Source organism: Capsicum annuum, chromosome 7, assembly GCF_002878395.1.
Source record: "Capsicum annuum cultivar UCD-10X-F1 chromosome 7, UCD10Xv1.1, whole genome shotgun sequence".
Taxonomy (NCBI): Eukaryota; Viridiplantae; Streptophyta; class Magnoliopsida; order Solanales; family Solanaceae; genus Capsicum; species Capsicum annuum.
Genome location: NC_061117.1, coordinates 162,030,993 through 162,050,065, shown reverse-complemented (window position 1 = coordinate 162,050,065; position 19,073 = coordinate 162,030,993). Strand labels below are relative to the sequence as shown.

General features: G+C 38.8%; 1 protein-coding gene across 3 annotated transcripts in view; it reads right to left on the bottom strand.

Annotated features, from left to right (window-relative positions):
* LOC107877977 (DNA mismatch repair protein MSH7) overlaps window positions 1–19,073 on the bottom strand; it is an 89,072-nt gene that overhangs the window by 16,843 nt on the left and 53,156 nt on the right. For all 3 annotated transcript variants that reach the window (XM_016724810.2, XM_047393825.1, XM_016724809.2), the window contains exons 5-9: window positions 15,558–15,624; window positions 15,199–15,294; window positions 14,819–14,950; window positions 14,691–14,724; window positions 14,546–14,593 (exon numbers count right to left, since the gene is read on the bottom strand). In XM_016724810.2, coding sequence (XP_016580296.1) covers window positions 14,546–14,593; window positions 14,691–14,724; window positions 14,819–14,950; window positions 15,199–15,294; window positions 15,558–15,624 — 377 coding nt within the window. The remainder of the gene's footprint in view (window positions 1–14,545; window positions 14,594–14,690; window positions 14,725–14,818; window positions 14,951–15,198; window positions 15,295–15,557; window positions 15,625–19,073) is intronic.

The window sequence follows — 19,073 nt, the reverse complement described above, 5'->3', positions numbered from 1 at the left end:
GGGAAGAGATTCCTGCATGTGCTTGTATCTATTTCTTTTCGTAAGCCTAGGTATACTAAATGTGGAGTGAAAAAAGAGAGGTTGGTATATATGTCTGTATGCACCAGCTTGAGGGTCCGTGTTAGAATATGAGTAGGAATAGGAATAGCATATCGAATCCTATATGGAAAAGGATTGGAATGTAATGTCTATAAATAGGGTCTCAGTGTAATAATGTAGTAATAACAATTCATTAACATTCTTCCTTTATATTTCTCATAGGGATAAAGTCATCAATAAAATGACACCGAGCCTCTCAGTATGTTCGTCAAGCTCCCCAGCAGAATAACATGGGCTTCAGTCCCATACAGTTGAGATGAACTCATTAACAAGATGTTCTTAAACCTTCCAGTGAGATCCGCATGAGGGGATGGTTCATTAGAGTTTTATCAGAGGAGGAAAGATTTGTTGCTTTCATACTTATTCCAAATGCAGAATAGCCCAAGGGGTTGTGTAAGTCACATTCCCGGAGCCCGCCCTATGCTTTAGTTGTAGCAGGTTTCCCGTGGTTGGTTCCATTACCTATTCTTTTTTTGTTAATGGCTTGGGGATCATGGTATTGATCCATTGGGTTCACCACTTTACTGATCTCAGGAATGGCTCCCTACCTTCAGATGGTTTTTTGACTGATTAGGGTGCACTGATGTTAAATAGAATTCTATTCCTAAATATCCTTTTACTTGCCTATTTATTTGAGAAAAAGATCAGAGCCATAACTATTCAATGTAAACTGAAAAAGGTAGTTATGTGTGTCTCAGCTTCAAACTAGGCCCCGGGAAAAGCCCACTCTGTCCGTAAGAAAAACGAAAGAAGTCGCAAGCGGAAGACGAGGCCATGTCACCTACCGAAGAAGAAAAGGCCTTCTAAAGAAAACTCTTTTAACTTACCTAGCCCAAGGGGGTTCACTAGATCTCTTCTTCCCACAAACCGAGTCTAACTAATTCAGTCCTAATAAGAGGAAGAGTAGAAGTCGACTGGAGTGAAGTGAGTTTGAAATCGACTTCTTTATTAAAAGAAATATCCTTCCCTGTGCTCACTCTTCCAAGACTTTTGCTCTTAGGTCAATCTATTCTCTATTCGACTTTTCTTGAACATGCAAATCCTCTCTTTTCCGCTTTCTAAGGAATGTCAAATCTATCTGTTTACGAATCCTCTATTCATGAATCGGATGAGCGATGGGACCCCTTCCTTAGTGAGGATTGCTAAAATCTTTCCATTTTAATGAAAAAGACCGGATTTCTAAGCTCGATGTGGGAAGTAAAGTTCAGGAGACGAGCTGCTATCTGAGTCATGTAGCTTATTTAGAGCAATAAGGAATTCATTCTAACAAATAAGATCTATCGAATGAGGGATATAGAAGCTAAGGGAAGCAATCAATACACGAATCCCTTCCTCTACAAGGAGTGAACCCGACCACTTCACGTCGAAGTTCATACTCATACTGATATACGAACCACACTTCTCTTCGATTTGTCCCTTCTGACCTCTCTTAAGCTTTTCAACGATCGTTTAGGCAACCTCCTTAGGACTCTCGAGAAAGTAACCTGGCCTGATACCTATTAACGCGCCCGGCCCACTCATATCCATCATATATAATATGCGCGGCTATCGAGTGAAATCCGCCTCTAAGATAGTGTCTTAGATCGCTTGAAGATGGCATAGAAAGATAAAAAGAGCAAAATCAATATACGATAATACAGGAGGTCAAGTTTATCCCAATTTTGCTTTCTACCACTCTATGGAAGTAAGACTAGCAATTATTATATGACCCTCTTCCTATTAGGGCAACTACTAAGACTGGCTCCCCAAGATCAATCGAAAGACAACTAAAACTCACACTGCAGGTAAGAGAGAAAAATGGGGAACTAGATGAGCTTAATACTTTAACTGTGACTGGATCGAAAAGAGAGTAGACTGAGCATCTTTTCCAATTCAAAGATCTATCAAAGCTCATTTGAAAAGAAGACTCTTGCTTTGCTTTCAAACTTTCCAATTACATGTGAGTAAACTCCTACTCGCTTTAGGGCAGCCTAACCCACGGGTTGCAAGCACCAACTTGCTGGTAGAACGAAAGACTTGAACCGGATAGCTGGAAACAGGCATTTCCACTAGATATATCTCAATGGTTGCAAGGGCTTACCTTGCGCTCCTACTATTAAAACTCCAGCTGATAAGGGTACTCAAGTGGAAGACCACTTCCACTGCCTGAAACCCTTATCATTGAAAGGAAGCTATAAGATTAGCAATGAATAGGATCAATCCTCCATATTCCTCTCTTCAGCATAACTAGTAAGTAGCATACTACAACAATAGACCAGTCCACTAACTGGAAGATTCAAGGCAAGATCATAAGTGGGGCAGGATGGTAGCGCAGCTCCTAATATTTCCCAAGTAAAGAAAGTAGATCCCCTTGTCCAGCTGAGTCTTTTATACTTGTTTCCTTGTTCGTAGTTAACCATCTTTATACTTTGAGTCCAAGAAAAGCTCTAAGTGAACCGCCTTCCTAACCGAAAGAATACAATCCCAATAATCCATAAATAAGATAAGGGAAAATATTGGCATAACCACTGCTATTTCATCTCCAGCTCTTAACGTGAAGGAATCAGTCTTGCATAGGCTTGATTGCCTTTACCAGGTCTAGCTAGGTTGGGAGTCAATTAGCCCGAGTTGTGTTAAGATAAGCGGCACTTGAAAAGGAAGTAGTCATTGCTAGAGGAAAGAACTTGGATTACAAGGATTCATAAACTGTAAATCTGGCAATTCCTACCAAGGTAGTGGGTCAGAGCGAACTCCCTTGCAGGAATAGCGGAATGGTCAAAGGGCTTGTCTTTAAGCAGTTGGCTTCCACGTAGCTACAGCTGCAGAGAAGAGTCTCTAAAAGCAACAACCGTCTCTTCTTATTATTCTCCAAAAACATACCTAGATTTTGGCAATCACTCTAGAGAACCTAAGAGCTACCAATAAGCCTTTAGGCTGGCAGTGGAGATGGTAAATGTTGTCTTCCTTTACAATATTTTCTTCCTTTCCTCTTCACTATCGAAATTCTAGCTCACCCTCGGATCCTAAATGCCTTAGTCAGCAGCTCCTTTTAAAGATAGGGCATTTACATAAACTCTGAAACCGTACCAGGGAACTTACATCAGGAAACTCCCAAGCTTGCCGAAGAAGGATCAAAATAGAGAAAGACACTGTCCAATCGCTTTTTATGTGCACGTACCACTTTTGAGTATTTTGCACAGCTAGCTTCCTCAGATCATTGTCTACCAGAAAGACTAGAACTCAGGAACATCAATATGGTAACGGATCAGTTCAAGCATTGACAAACCCGCCTTACTTCTGTGAAACTCAGTTTGTTGCATTATTGGAAGCAAATGAGCTCGTGTAAGCATTAGAACATACATTCTCGCAATCCACAGAGTCCTTATGACTTGCTCCTGCAAAAGAATAATAAAGCAACCTTCTTCTTTGTACCAAAACAAACATTCCATTCTTTGTTTTACCACGACAACATTGACCTCTCTAGTCGAATGTTAAGAGTCGCCTCTACTTCAACTAGTAGTCTTTACGTCAAAAATTGCTTTCACATCTCATATGACATTTGTACCAACAAGGCTAGCTACTGCCTTATTCGTCTTTGTAAGGAAAAAAGAAACCTCACTACTACCGACACTCGTACAGACTATAGACACAATTTAAGTGTCCTTGCCTGGTGGCCACAACCCTTTCCTATCAGCTTAGGCTTTATACAGTATAGTGGATAGGTTAGTAGATAATGGTTGTCCCTTTTACCTAAATTTGGAATCGCGTCTGTTAGAATATGAGTAGAAATAGGAATAATATAGGAAATCATAGTTGGAAAAGGATTGTAGTGTCGGTATCCTAATTGGAAAATTAGTCTAATATAGTGTTCTATAAAAAGGGTCTCAATGTAATAATTTTAGACACATAATTCAATAATATTTTTCAACATTATTTCTAACATGGTATCAGAGCATTGGTGAGAAACTTCACAAAAAGAAAACTCGATCACGGTGCATCAATTTCCAGTGATTGATTTGTGTCATTATCTGTTTTGTGGGTGGTGTCCAAAATCCAACACCACCACGAGATCGAAAAGCATAAGGCGACAAAAACGCCCGACCAAAACCACCGAAAAACTCCAAATCACGTGCTCCCACGCGCCTTAGGGAGTTCCCTATTACCGACGAGATCTGTGGCATGCCCAGACGCGTGAGGTATTCCCCTATTGATTTTAGAGTTATTCGTAACCCAGCTATTCCGACCAGTTCTTTTCCAAATTCCGATAAGTTTTAAAATTCCTCCGACTGTCAAATTTTCTGGCAACATTTAGATTTGTCAGCGACTGTTTTTTTTGGTTGATTCAATCCTTTTCTTCAGAACTCATTACTCTTGTAGCTTTCAAGTCAAATCATATTTTGAAATCAGAATTTTGTAGAAAAAACCTTTCCAATAAAATTAAGTTTGAACCTTAATGAGGAGATCAGAAAATCAGACATTGCAGTCCACGAAGAATCAACAAAGGGGAGGTCATTTTGGAAGATCTCGACCTAGGTGTAGTTATTGTAAAAGGCTTGGCCACACTCGAGACGTATGTCATTCTCGACCTAAGTGTAGTTATTGTAATATGTTTGGACATACTCGTAAAATATGTTATTCTTTGCATGGTTAACCACATAAAAATGCTCATGTTTCTCATTCTAACACCACAGGTAATCAATAGGTGTATTTATCTTAAAAGGAATATAATGAGTATCTTCAGTATCGTGCAAGTAAGCAGATATCTCTATCAGTAGCCTAAACTGCACAATCTCTTACCTTTGGATCATGGGTTGTGGACTCTTGCATTTCTAATCATACTTTTTGTGATAAATCACTTTTATCAAAAATTGTTTATTCATAGTCTCATTCAACCATCACTTTCGCTAATAATAACCAAACCAAAGCAAAAAGAGTTAGACAAGCTACATTTATGTCCTCTGCCACTTAAAATTTTGTTCTATATGTCCCTAGTTGTCCTTTTAATCTTGCATCGGTCAGTTGTTTGGCTTGTGCTCTAAACTGTGGCATAATATTTCTTGAGGACTCCATCATGCATGACCGTGGTACGAGACAAACAATTGGTGTAGGATATGAATCACAAGGCCTTTACTATCATACCTCTCCTAACTCCTCTGTAGCATGTCCAATTACATATTCTTCAGACATAATTCACAAACGTTTAGGACATCCTAGTTTGTTTGATGGTGCCTAGTTTATCTAGTCTATCCACATTAGATTGTGAGCCGTGCCAACTTGGGAAACACACTCGAACTACCTTTCAACGTAATACTGAGAATCGTGCAAAATCTATCTCTTCCTTATTTCACTCAGATATTTGAGGGCTAGTAGAATCACTTCAACCTCAGGGTTTTGTTATTTTGTTAGCTTCATTGATGATTATTCAAGATGTATTTGGATTTTCTTAATTAAAGATCGCTTTGAATTGTTTCCCATATTCAAGAGTTATTGTGCTGAAATACAACATCAAATCGGTGTCTTTATTCGTACATTTCATAGTGATAACGCCTTAGAATATATGTACTCTCAATCTCAACAATTTATGACTCATCAAGGAATTATTTATCAAACTTTTTATCTGTATACCCCTCAACAAAATGGAGTAGCAGAAAGGAACAATAGGCATCTCGTTGAGACTGCTTGCATTCTTCTCATTCAACCCCATATTCTGCTGCGTTTTTAAGGCGATCCAGTTATCACATCTTGCTATTTAATTAATCGAATGCCTTCATCTTCCATTCAAAATCAAATTCCTTATTCAAAAAGGTATATAGTCCACTCGTAATACTAACCCTCAATATAACCTTTTCAGTTATCATCGTCTATCATCACCCTGTTATGCCTCTATATTATCTTTGTCCTCCGTATCCATCCTAAGTCCATAAAAAAACACTTTCTCATCCACGATGGTGACAGGCTATGATTGCGAGATGTCTGCTTTGCTTTACATATGAGTGGTACTTGGAAGCTTGTTCCTCTCCCTTCAGGTAAATCAATTGTTGGTTGTCGTTGGGTTTATGCAGTGAAAGTTGGTTCGGACGGCCAAATTAATCGACTTAAGGCTCGCAAAGTTGGTTCGGACGGCCAAATTAATCGACTTAAGGCTCGCCTTATTGCCAAGGGGTACACTCAGATATTTGGGCTTAATTATAGTGATACTTTCTCTCCCCTAGCTAAGTCTTTTTTATCCATGGTTGTTGTTCGACACTAGCCTCTTTTCCAGTGGGATATCAAGAATGCTTTTATCCATGGTGACCTTGAAGAGGAAGTTTATATAGAGCAACCACCTGGTTTTATTGCTCAGAGAGAGTCTAGTCTAGTGTGTCGATTGCATCGGTCACTTTATGGTCTCAAACAATCTCCTCGAGCCTAGTTTGGAAAGCTAAACACAGTAATTCAGAAGTTTGGCACGATTCGTAGTGAAGAAGATCACTCTGTATTTTATTGACATTCTGCTCCAAATCTATATATTTATTTAGTGGTTTACGTTGATGATATCGTTACAACGGGAAATGATCAAAATGGTATCATTAGATTAAAGCAACACTGATAATGTTAAAGTTTTGATGAATGATTTTGTGACTGATTTGCAGGAATATAGGAAAAAGGAGAATCCGACGAAATCCTCATTAATACTCAAAAAGGAAGAAAACACTTCAAAAGATATTCCAAAATCTCAAAAGGTATTCCACGAAAGGAGGAAGATATGCTGCATTTAATGGATTGCTTAAATCATGGGATTCTCGTGTCTCTATGTATAGATTGTACTTAGTTAGATTTCCTTTGTCTTTACTTATTCTTAGAAATTGAATACTCCTTATTCATTTTCCTCAGAAGAAAAATCTTTTGGGTTGCCTTCTATATCTAGCTTCCAATGGCTAGTAGTAGTCCAATCACTACTATATAAGCATTGAAAGTCAAAGGAAGAGATATATTTTTGTCTGAACGTTCTCTAGTTCTTTGCTCTACTTTACTCAAGCATTGTATTCTCTTAAGGTTTACTAGGTACTCAAAAAGAGAGGGAAGAAACACATAGTTAGTGAGGCATTGTACCTGTGAGAAATAATGGAGAAAATATTATTGAATTGTGTATTTACATAATTACATCGAGACCCTATTTATAGACACTATATTACAATTCTTTTCCACGAAGGATTTTATATACTATTCTTGTTCCTATACATATTCTAACACTCCCCTCAAGCTGGTGTATAGAAGTCATATGTACCTAGCTTGTTACAAATATAATTAATACGAGGACCAATAATGGACTTGGTGAAGATATTTGCAAGTTGATCACTTGACTTCACAAATTTTGATGCGATATGAAAGGTTGCTTGATTATCACAAGTTCACAAGTTGCTACAGTCATTGTTCGATATTCTGCTTTCACACTAGATCGAGCAACCACACTCTATTTCTTACTCTTCCAGGACACCAAATTATCTCATATTAAAACACAATATTCAGATGTAAAACGTCTATCAAAGGGTGATCCTACCCAGTCAGCATCTCTATATCCAATGATATGCTCATGACCTCGATCCTCGCAGAGTAGTCCTTTACCTGGAGCTAACTGTATATACCGTAGAATACGAACTACAGCCCAATGACTATCAAAAGGGGAAGTTATAAACTAACTTACAACACTCACAGGAAAGGATATGTCAGGACTAGTCACTGTAAGATAATTCAACTTTCCAACCAACTGTCTATACCCTAGATCACTGAGTGGCTTCCTCTATCCCTGGCAGAAGTTTAGCATTTGGATCCATAGGAGTGTCAATGGGTCCACATTCCATCATTCATTTCTCCTCAAGAATGTCTAAGGCATACTTGCGTTGAGAAATATCATTATCTGATTTGGACTGAGCAACCTCAATAGCTAGAAAATATTTCAATCTGCAAGGTCATTAGTCTGAAAATGCTGAAAGAGATGTTGCTTCAATTTAGTGATACCATCTTGATCATTATCGGTGATAATGATATCGTCAACATAAACCACCAAATAAATACACAAATCTGGTTTAGAATGTCGATAAATCACTGAGTGATCATCTCCACTACGAATCATGCCAAACTACTGAATTCAATGCTAAACTTTCCTAACCAGGCTCGAGGGGACTGTTTCAGACCATAAAGTGACCTGCACAATTGACATACAAGGCTACTAGACTCCGCTTAAGCAACAAAACCAATTAGTTGCTCCATATAGACTTCTTCCTCAAGATCACTTGCAGAAAAGCATTCTTAATGTAAAGAATGTCCAACTGATAAAGAGGTCAACGATGAACGGCAACAATAGATATGAAAAGACAGGCAGATGTTATTTTATCCACGGGAGAGAAAGTGCCACTATAATCAAGCCCAAATATTTGTGTATCCTTTGGCAACAAAGCGAGCCTTAAGCCGATCAACCAGACCATCTGGACCAACTTTGACTACATAAACCCAGCAGCAACCAATAGTAGATTTACCTGCAGAAGAGAAACAAGTTCCTAAGAACCATTAGTATGTAAAGCAGACATCTCATCTATCACAGCCTGCTTCCATCCTGAATGAGAAAATGCTTCACCTATAGTATTAGGGATGGATATAGAGGACAAAGATAATACAAAAGCATAATGGGGTAATGATAGACAATGATAACTCAAGAAAGTATAATGTGGGTTAGCATTACGAGTGGAACGTATATCTTTTTGAAGTGCAACTGATTGGCTAGGAGGAAGAAAGTCCGCAGTAGGAGCGACGTCCAATGCATGACATGAATCATCTGGGACTAATGATGGACGTGGACCAAGATGATAAGTCAGAAGTGGTGGCATTGCAAGTGGAGATGTAGAAGTAACTGTTGATTCCTCAAAGGTTGGTGCAGGTAAGACTGGAGATACGAGTAAGACCTCAGAGATATGAGGATGATCAGAAGATGTATAATAAGGCTGAGATTCAAAAAATGTGGCATCGGCGGACATAAGGTAGCGACAAAAATTCGGTGAATAGCAACGATACCCTTTTTGAACTCGAGAGTAACCAATGAAGACATACTTAAGAGCACGAGGGGCTAATTTATCTTTTCCTGATGCTAAGTTATGAACAAAGCATGTGCTCCCAAAGACACGAGGGGGGACAGAGTAGAGAAATATCTTTGTTTGAATTCCAAGGTTAGGGAAACATCTTTGCCTCCACTCCTAAGCATGCTTTTGAGCCCCTTGTTAGATTGTTTTATACAAATTTGTGTTCTATCAGATCTGGTAAGTTTGAAACCCTTGTCATAAGGAAATGTACTTTTCTTGATTGTGTTATGTTTGATGCTATTTTTCATATTAACTATTCTGGGTTTTTTACCTCCTCTAAAAATCCTTGGTCTTCTGACTTTAATGTGTCGTTTGAAGATGTTGAGCGTGCTATTGCATTAGACAACTGTGATTCTCTTCCCTCTGCTCTTGGTCCTAAACATCTATCATTTGAAGTTCATATAATTTCTCACACTGTGGCTACAACTCTTCTTCCTCGAGTAGGATTTCTCTCCACTCTCTCTCAACGTGATACTTTATTCACTTTTTGCATTGTCAATGTAAGATTAATCTCTCATCCTTCATTCTCAATTACATGATTGAGGCTTCTGTTGATCCTTCAAGTCTTCCATATAGCCTGGTCATTACCCGTATTCTAAAAGCATGTGATGTACCCCTTAGTGTTGTCCCTTCCATTTCTATTAACAAATGTTATAATGCTACTGCCTTTGCTAGTATGGGGTATATTCTAGTTGATGATGTATCGGATCGAAAATCTGAAAGTTGCTCTATTGGGACTCCTTCCTCCCCCAAGTTGCACTCCCCTCCTCCTCTTCATCCTTCTGTTGGGGATGTAGAGTTGCGCTTATTGGAAATTGATTCTAAACTTGACACCATGAAAGATCTCTTGCTTGCTACTCACTTTCAGCTGGACAAAATTAAGGATACAAGCAAAGAGACCGGAACGGATGTTGCTCGCCTTCATGTCCAGCTGGATCAAGTCATCAAGAAGGCAACAAAACACATAGCTAAGATTCAAGCTACAATTGATTCTTCACTACCACCATCACAACTCAGTTCACTAACTTGAAGGATGCCACATCTCAGACCCTGGCTTATTTTTTCTCCCGCCATCCTCTTGCTGATAATTGATCTCTATGGTACCTTGTTTTGTTTTTGGGGCTGTAAATGGGCATAAGCCCATAAATACTTTTTATTTATTTTTTTTCATCATGTTAAAGTGTTCCCTGGTTTTATCTGTCTGTGTTTCTTCCTTTTTTATTGATGTCAACGGGGTAGAATAGTATGCAATCTTCTATGCAGGGGCAATCTCTCAAAACTGAATTATTCAGGGGGAGCAAATGTCAACGACTCAAGGGGAGTCTAACAGGGAAGTTATTTGCTTACTTGATTGTTGTCATCCATCAAAAAGAGGGAGATTGATAATCTTAAAGTTTTGATGAATGATTTTGTGACTGATTTGCAGGAATTTAGGAAAAAGGAGAATCAGACGAAATCCTCATTAATACTCAAAAAGGAAAAAAACACCTCAAAAAATATTCCAAAATCTCATAAAAGTATTCCACGAAAGGAGGAAGATTTGTTGCATTTAATGGATTGCCTAAATCATGGGGTTCCTGCGTATCTCTTTCCTATGTATAGATTATACTTCGTTAAATTTTCCTTTTAGTCTTTACTTATTCTTGAAAATTTAATATTCCTTATTCGTTTTTCTAAGAAGAAAAACCTTTTGGGTTGCCTTCTATATCTAGCTTCCAACGGCTAGTAGTAATCCAATCACTATTATATAAGCATTGGAAGTCAAACAAAGAGATATACTTTTGTCTCAACATTCTGTAGTTATTTACTCTACTTTACTCAAGCATTGTATTCTCTCAAGGTTTAGTGTGTACTAAAAAAGAAAGGAGAAAACACATAGTTGGTGAGGCATTGGGTCAAAGTAAGAAAGAAAGAAAGAAAATGTGCGTCATAGCCAAAAAGCTCGGCTTAACACTTGTACTTGAATTTTATTTAAAACGAACTAGTACAATCCCTTGCAACCCAAGGAACTGGAGTAAGACCTATTAAAGGTCTCAACCAGTATAAAATATCTGGTGTTATTCACCTTCAGTACTTTATTTACTGAATTTCTCATTACTGCATCAATAGTCGACTACCTGTCTAAGGAAGTCGACTGTCTACTCAAAAAAAGAGTAATTCAACCCCCCCTCCCTCTTACTACTTTCAAACACCTCTTTCAACATTTCTAGACTAAAGATCTCAGGAGACTGAAGTATTTTTAAGGTATTGAAGTTGCTCAGTCCAGATCAAGTATTGTTATTTTCCAATGCAAGTATACCTTAGACATTCTCGAGAGACATAAATGGCAGGGATGTAAACCTACTAACTCTCCTATGGATTCAAATACTGAACTCTTGCCAGGACAGGGGGAGCCACTCAATGATCTTGGAAGATATAGGCGTCTAGTTGGTATGTTGAATTATCTCAAAGTGACCAGACCTGACATTTCCTATCATGTGAGTATTGCAAGGCAGTATATGAATTCTCCCTATGATAGTCTTTTTCACGGTCTTAGGGATGCAGTTGTTTACATAATGTGATATATTAAGTCATCTCCAGGTAAAGGACTAGTTTTCAAGGATCGAGGTCAAGAGCAGATCATTGGATATACAGACGTTGATTGGGTAGGATCACCTTGTGATTACTTCTGGATATAGTGTTTTAGTAGGAGGTAATTTGGTGTCCTGAAAAAGTAAGAAACAGAGAGTGGTTGCTCGATTTAGTGCAGAAGCAGAATATCGAGTAGCCACTTGTGAGCTAGTTTGAATTAATTAGTTGCTGAGAGAGTTAAAATTTGGAGATATCAGTAAAACGGAACTTGTCTGTGATAACCAAGCGGCTCTTCTTATCACATCAAATCTGGTATTTCATGAAAAAACAAAGCATATTAAGATTAATTGTCACTTTGTGAAAGAAAGATACTTTCTAGAGATATTATTACAAAATTTGTGAAATCGAGTGATCAACTTGCAGATATTTTCACCAAGTCCCTCACTGGCCCTCATATTAATTACATTTATAACAAGCTTGGTACATATGATTTATATGCACCAGCTTAAGTGTGAGTGTTAGAATACGAGTAAGAATAGGAATAGTATATGGAATCATCCTTGGAAAAGGATTGTAGTGTCAGTATCCTCATTGGAAAAGGAGTCTAATGTAGTGTCTATAAATAAGGTCTATGTCATAATTTAGACACACAATTCAATAATATTTTTCTCTATTATTTCTCACAATGTCGTTTTTGCGGACTGGTGTTCTTTCCAACCTTACAATGAGCGTCAGCTGTTCGTTGCTGCTTTAAGCAGTAACATGTTCCATTGCAAAAGAAGCAATTACGAAGTAGTCGTTCTTTGTTGGAATCTCTTGTACGAGATGTTCGGTGCTATGAGGACTGTTGGGACTTCACTTTACCTTTGGGAAGAACTACTATTATATCGACCTGTGTTTTGTCTAGATCCTGATTGATTAAGTATTCAATAGTCTGATGTTGTTGTACTCGGTCATCCTCGCTACCTTTAATGTTGTTTGATTGAATGTTGAAGTAGTGTCGTCTTAAGTGTTGGGCTTGGTTGGAGTTGGTTTACCAGACCGAAGAGTGGCAAGCAATATTATTACAATACCGAAAAGAACCTGTTGTGGGAGCAGCCAAAAAAGAAGAGAATCCTTCAACAAAGAAAGAAATTTCATAAGTGTAAGCAAAGTAAAGAGAAAGATAGCCAGTCCTCTTGGGCGACCGAGAGTGTTGAGTAAAATGGACCAAGAAGGATTCTATCCAACAGGAGAAGAAGGAGGAGGAGAAGTTAGCTTTAGAGGTGGAATCGAATGATTACGAGATAAACAAGGAGAGCATTTAGACAATTCACATTGAGTACAGGGAAGTCTGCTGGTAGGAATTCGGCATATTACAGTTTTTCGCCGAGAGGGCGGATAGCAATTACAGGGAAAAATTGATCTGAAGCGAAGCACTTCGTCTATAGGCATTGTAGAAAGGATATAATGTGCGCCTAATTGTTCTTCTCGAATTACCCTAGTGCGATGGTTCCCAGAGGCGCCAATGCAACACGATAGAAAAGTTCGCTCCACAACGTAAGATCCTCGAATCAAAATCAACCACGAATACCATCTACGGTCCATTTTCATTCTCTTCCCAGCCCGAGAAAGGGAATGAGAGAAAGGTAGCTTGTTTCTCTCCTACGAGGATGGCGACTTATGTTAGTGGTCAACCTTCCAACCAGAATGCCTTCTTGGTCAAAGAGCCCTTTTTTTACTAGTAAGGACATAGAAAACAAAAACACTTGCGCAAAGGACGTTTTCTTCTCTGCCCTCTCCTCTCCAAAGGCTAAGGGAGAGACTGCATCCCTTTCCTTCGGTAGCTCTTTTGGTTTCCCAAGGATAGCGATAGTTAGAGCAAAGCCTTCTTTCTTCGCTCCGTAAATGAGAAAGAAAGCGAGAGGAAAAAACACGTTCTCTCTTTGCGAGATCCGAAAGTGGAGAACGCATAGCATTCTATGGGTACATAGGATCAAACGTAAAGCAGCGCTCTCTTCGCAGAGTTTTAGGCGAAATGAGACTTTTAGGGCTTATTTGAGCTTCTGAGCGTAACGAACCGAAGCCGAAGACGGATCAGGTAGCTTGCCTGCCAAGCCGACAGGCAAAAGGCTGACAGATGGAACGTGCAAAGTAGATCGTGCACTTGTCGTGTGACCCATTGGTCCTAAGCAATGTCTTGCGAGAAGCGACCCATAACGAAAAAGCTCTCCACCCATTCTCATGGGATGTAAAATCAACGAGAAATAAAAAGAAGCCTATTATTCTTGAAATCTTCAATTTGTAGCTCCATTAATGCTCCAAAAGCATTTTAAAAGAGTCATTAACGTAGCAATTAGCCCGAATTAAATGTAGATATGTTAAAAAGCTTAACGAATTTCTCCCCACAAGGTCTTATCTCATAGGCAAACGTTAGTCATAGCATTTAAATTGCTCACTACTAACTAGTTTCATTCCAATTACAGAATCAACAATATCGTGGGTTCCATCAATGACAAATTAGGAATTTAAGTTGTTTCATAATATTTTGGCATCATATATAAGGCCAATTTGTCGCTGCATATACTATAAAAAAAATGACAGATAAAGACCACACACGGCTTTCAGGGCATATGTTAAATGGAACAGTATGAAGATCCAGGCTCTCACATTACACAAACAAAGAAACAGCTTCTTCACATGATAGGCAGGACAAACTGCTTTAGATAATCAAGATAGAACATCACAACCACAACTGTTTCATGATACAGAGAGCAACTTATGAGAAACAAGAAAATCCTTACCTGTTGATGAATATTTTTTCAGAGCTTTCTGAGAATCCTTTGACAAACCTGTTAAAATAGAGGCGCGAGACAAGTCAGGCTCAACATAATTATTTCCAGAGAACCAAATAATCCTCCCAACGTCTAATTCAACAAAAATGTGTACCCCTAGCATTGTATATAACTTCCTTCGGTGACACCTACACATGCAACAGAGACCAACATATAATAATCAAGCAAATCGCACATCTATAAGCTACTCAAAGAAAGTTATTAGATCTTAAAGTGTCGTACTTGCATCAACAAAGCCCCCAAAGCAGCACAAGATGCATCATCATCGATGGAACCAACCCAAACTTTCAGAGCAGCACAATCGACAAAAGCAAACCCAATAATGGTTGAACCATTCTCCCGCTCATTGCAAGTCTATGTCATAGTGAAAAAAGAGATCAAATCATCTGCCTCGGTTGAAGCCACACGTTGAAATATAAGGATAACCATATGGACATTGAAAGATCTTAAAGCTTTATTTTGATCATTTTCTGAAGGATATAAACCAACATAAGATTGCATAAAGCTTTACTCTGCACATACAATAGATAACTCTATTGGCATGTAGAATTAACAGACAGTATCATGCCAATGTCCTCAATTTTATTTAAGAAGATGCTGACCTCCTTAACGGCAAGAAGATGAACTGCATCAGGCCCAAAATTACCCTCACTTGTTGTAGAAGGGGTGAGTACGTGAACCAGTTTTCTACGAATAACCTGAAACCGACATTTCTCATTATCACATCACTCGATGCCAAGATGAACAAACAGCAGTTTAGTGCTTATATGAGTGCTAAACAAAAAGATCCATAAAAATATAAAATTTCAGAAATTTTCAATGCATTTATTGCTTAAATATTTCTCTTTTGCTTTATTATCACATTTATAACAGTTAAAGGACTATCACTACCTCGCAGCCCTAACCATTACAGCTGTTTTCAAAAAACTAGGTAAACTCAGAGAATTCATGCTGCACTTACAGAAGTAGAGCCTCTAGATTTTGCTTGCTCAGATGTTTCCAACTGTTCCATCCGTCCAACTTTGTACCTGCAAATTAGTTAAACTCAACATAAATAACAAGATAACATCAGATGAGAATAAGACACTAAATAAGAAATTATCAACAGGGTGGCCAGTTGCAATATCAATCTCTTTCATCTTTCTCTAACTTTCTGCGGAATTGTTTTATCTCTCTAAGATTTTCTCTCTCTCTCTCTCTCTCTCTAGAATTGTAAGCTTTCTGTGATGGAGATGGATGCGTGACAAGGTTTCCATTGACGAATCTCGACCGGTAGCCAAGAAAGTGGCGCCGTCTGAGCTGGGCCGTTCTCCCCGAGCCGCCAAAAATATTAGATCTGTCTTCAAATTCTTCAATCTGCTTATATCTTTTTTTTCCTGCTTTTGTTTGACTAGATCTGATCAAGGACATATTGTTTTTCGCACCGGCTATGATTAAGACTCGGTTTTTTGTTCTATATAGTATCTTGATTCGATTAATTGTGTTCTTACTATCATCATTTGATGTTTTTTAGCTGGGTTTTTGTATTTCAGGGTTTGATTTTTTTTCTTTTTCAGCGTGAGAAAAAAATTACTATATCATCGAATCTTTCTTTTTGTTTTCTGATAACCGGTTTATAATTCGACCTGACATGAATTATCTTTTTTTGAAGTTTTGTGATTATTGATGAAGGGTCAATCAGATCAAAATAGAATTTCATTTTTCCAACCAAAATTTTTTGTGGAAGTATGTCATGATGTCAAAACTCAATTGAAAAGCTCTCCTGAATTTGATTACTATGTCAGAAGGGGTGTATTGCCAGTATTGATTGAGCTTCTAAGATAGATCTTATTTGAAGGAGAAGTTTTTAACCCAGCTATGTCAGAAAGGGGGGTATTGTCAGTATTGATTGAGCTTCTAAGACAGATCTTATTAGAAAGAGAATTTTTGACCTAGCTATGTCAGACCCGCCTGATAAATGATAGTTGCGTTAACAACTTTTTTGCAATTGGCAGAAACTCTATCAAGGCTAGGAAAGAAATAAACACTTGGTTCTTCCAGAACAGTTTGTGCAGAAGTCATCAACGGGGATAGTTTTGAGCTCTGTCCAGGTTCTACTTTCCAATTTACCGTCTTTTAGTTCTTGTTCTGCCTATTTAGTTCTTGATTTAGCCTCTGTTATTTAGTTCTTCTTCGGCCTATTTAGTTATTGATTTAGACTCTATGTTTAGTTCTTGGGCAGCCTCTAATTTGTAGTTCTTGTTCAGCCAATTTATTCTTGATTTAGCAAATGTTTTTTAGTTCTTGTGTAGCCGTTATTTTCTAGCTCAATTTATCCTCTGTTTCTAGTTCTCCTTGAGCCTTTGTTTTTAGTTCTTTATTTAGACTGTTTATTCTGGAATTTTTAAAACCTATGTTAGTGGCTTCGGGATTTGATGGTTGTTTAAGGTCATGTTTTTGGTTGTTTGAGGAGGGGGGGAGTGGGGTTGCAAGGGTATCAAGGGAGCTACTAGGTTGACAGTTGGGTCTTGGAACATAGGGACCTTGACAGGGTCGATAGAGTTAGTAAAGGTTCTCAAGAAGAGTAAGACCACTATAGTGTGTGCAGGAAACCAAATGGGTGGGAGCCAAGGCTTAAGGATGTAGACAGGTTTAAATTGTGGTACTCAGAAAGCTCGAGGAGTAGAAAAGGAGTGGGCATTTTAGTCTAGAGGGAGCAAGTGGTACAGGTTAGGAGGGTGAATGATAACATGATGGTCATTACGCTTTGCTCTGCCTTCTCTCTACATATAATATGCTACCGTTGACATATCATCCACACACACATTCGCACGCGCGCAACCCCCTACTCCCTGATGATCAGCAACTAACAGCTCTAAAGTCACCAGAGCACAAATTCCAAGAAATCATAGCCAGTGAGTGCTCGACAACTCAGCCCCCAACCTCGACATCACCACCCCAACATTCACCAGAACCACAACCAAAAGAAGATTCAGGCAGATGACAACCCAAATCATACCAAGACTCCAGCTGTGCTCAAAATCAAGCATCCATTCCAACCCAACCTAAGATATCGTCCAATTTTGATCGGCAAACACCTGCCAGAAAGAAACCTAATGAAGAGGATCGATTGAAATTGAAAGCTCAGGAGGACGGAACAGCTATGGAACACAACAATAGAAATGGCGAGGATGATCAAGCCACCAGAATCTATCCAAATCAGGTAACACAGATACAAAATCATCCCAATCCAGAAGCAAAAAACAACACCCCTTCTATTTCAAAACCCACCTTCGCCACTGCTGTGCAAATGACCATCAATGATATCTTTCCCATCGAAATAAGGCACGGCACACAACTGGGTAAGCCAGACGTCTTCCTTAACCCCAATGATTATTTCGGTACTCCAGCACAGGGGTGCAAGATGACTATTTTACTAAAATTCGACAGGGAAAAGCCCTACATGGAGGATCTCAGGAAACAGTTTATAAGTCAATTATATTTAAAAGGAGCTATTAAAATTGCCTTCATTGACTCTCTAACTGTCTTTATTGACTTCACCTATGATACTGATGCCCAACAGATACACTTCAAACAATACTTGCATTTTGGAAACTATCCAATTAAGGTCATTAGATGGACCCCTGATAAGTATTACACCAGAGGGAGGAGAAGATGGTGTTTGGCTCGACACTGGATAAGAAAATTGGAACACCCTGGATTTTGGCCCTTGGAAAATTCTTGAGCTTTAAGCTCACTATCCGATTAGCGGCTCATCATACGAGTCGTATGGTGTGGGTACGGGTGAGGTGACCATAGTCGTTAGGCGTCCAGTGGATGGTGGTTGGGTTTTAGGTATTAGTAACGACTTGGTGGTACGAGTCGTTAGGGGTGGTGACGACTCGTTAACGACTCGTTTGGTTGATCTTTAATCAAATCAGAAACTTAGTGACTTGACTTGGCTCTGAGAACGAGTGGCTCACTAAGAGCCGTGAGGATAGATTACGAGTGGTAGGCTTGAGTCCCTTGGGTTCTGTCTTGGATACGACTAGACCATACGAGTCGTATGGTTAAGTCACGAGTGGGGTCATGGAGTCGTATGGTGGATAGTGTATGGGTGTCCAACTTACTGTCTTGGTGACGACTCAAGGGTACGAGTTGTATATTGTGGTCACGAGTCAAGGGATCTACTCGTAACCACCTGCGACCTTTTTACAGTTTTAAGTTGGGGGCACTTTAGACATTTCTCACTTAAAACCCTTAAGACCCCACGTCCCTATAACACTTTTTGGTCATTCATTTCACTTTACAAGATTAAACATCCTCTTTTCTCTCTCAAAATCCTCTCAAGCAAAATTGGCTATGGTTTCTCCAAAATAGTCATCTAAGGGCTTAAGGATCAATTTCCCTCCATGAATCTGCGTAATTTAGGCATGTGACTCTTCCCTCATTGTTAGTTACTAAAAGCAAATGTTTAGAGCATTGTTCATGAATTATA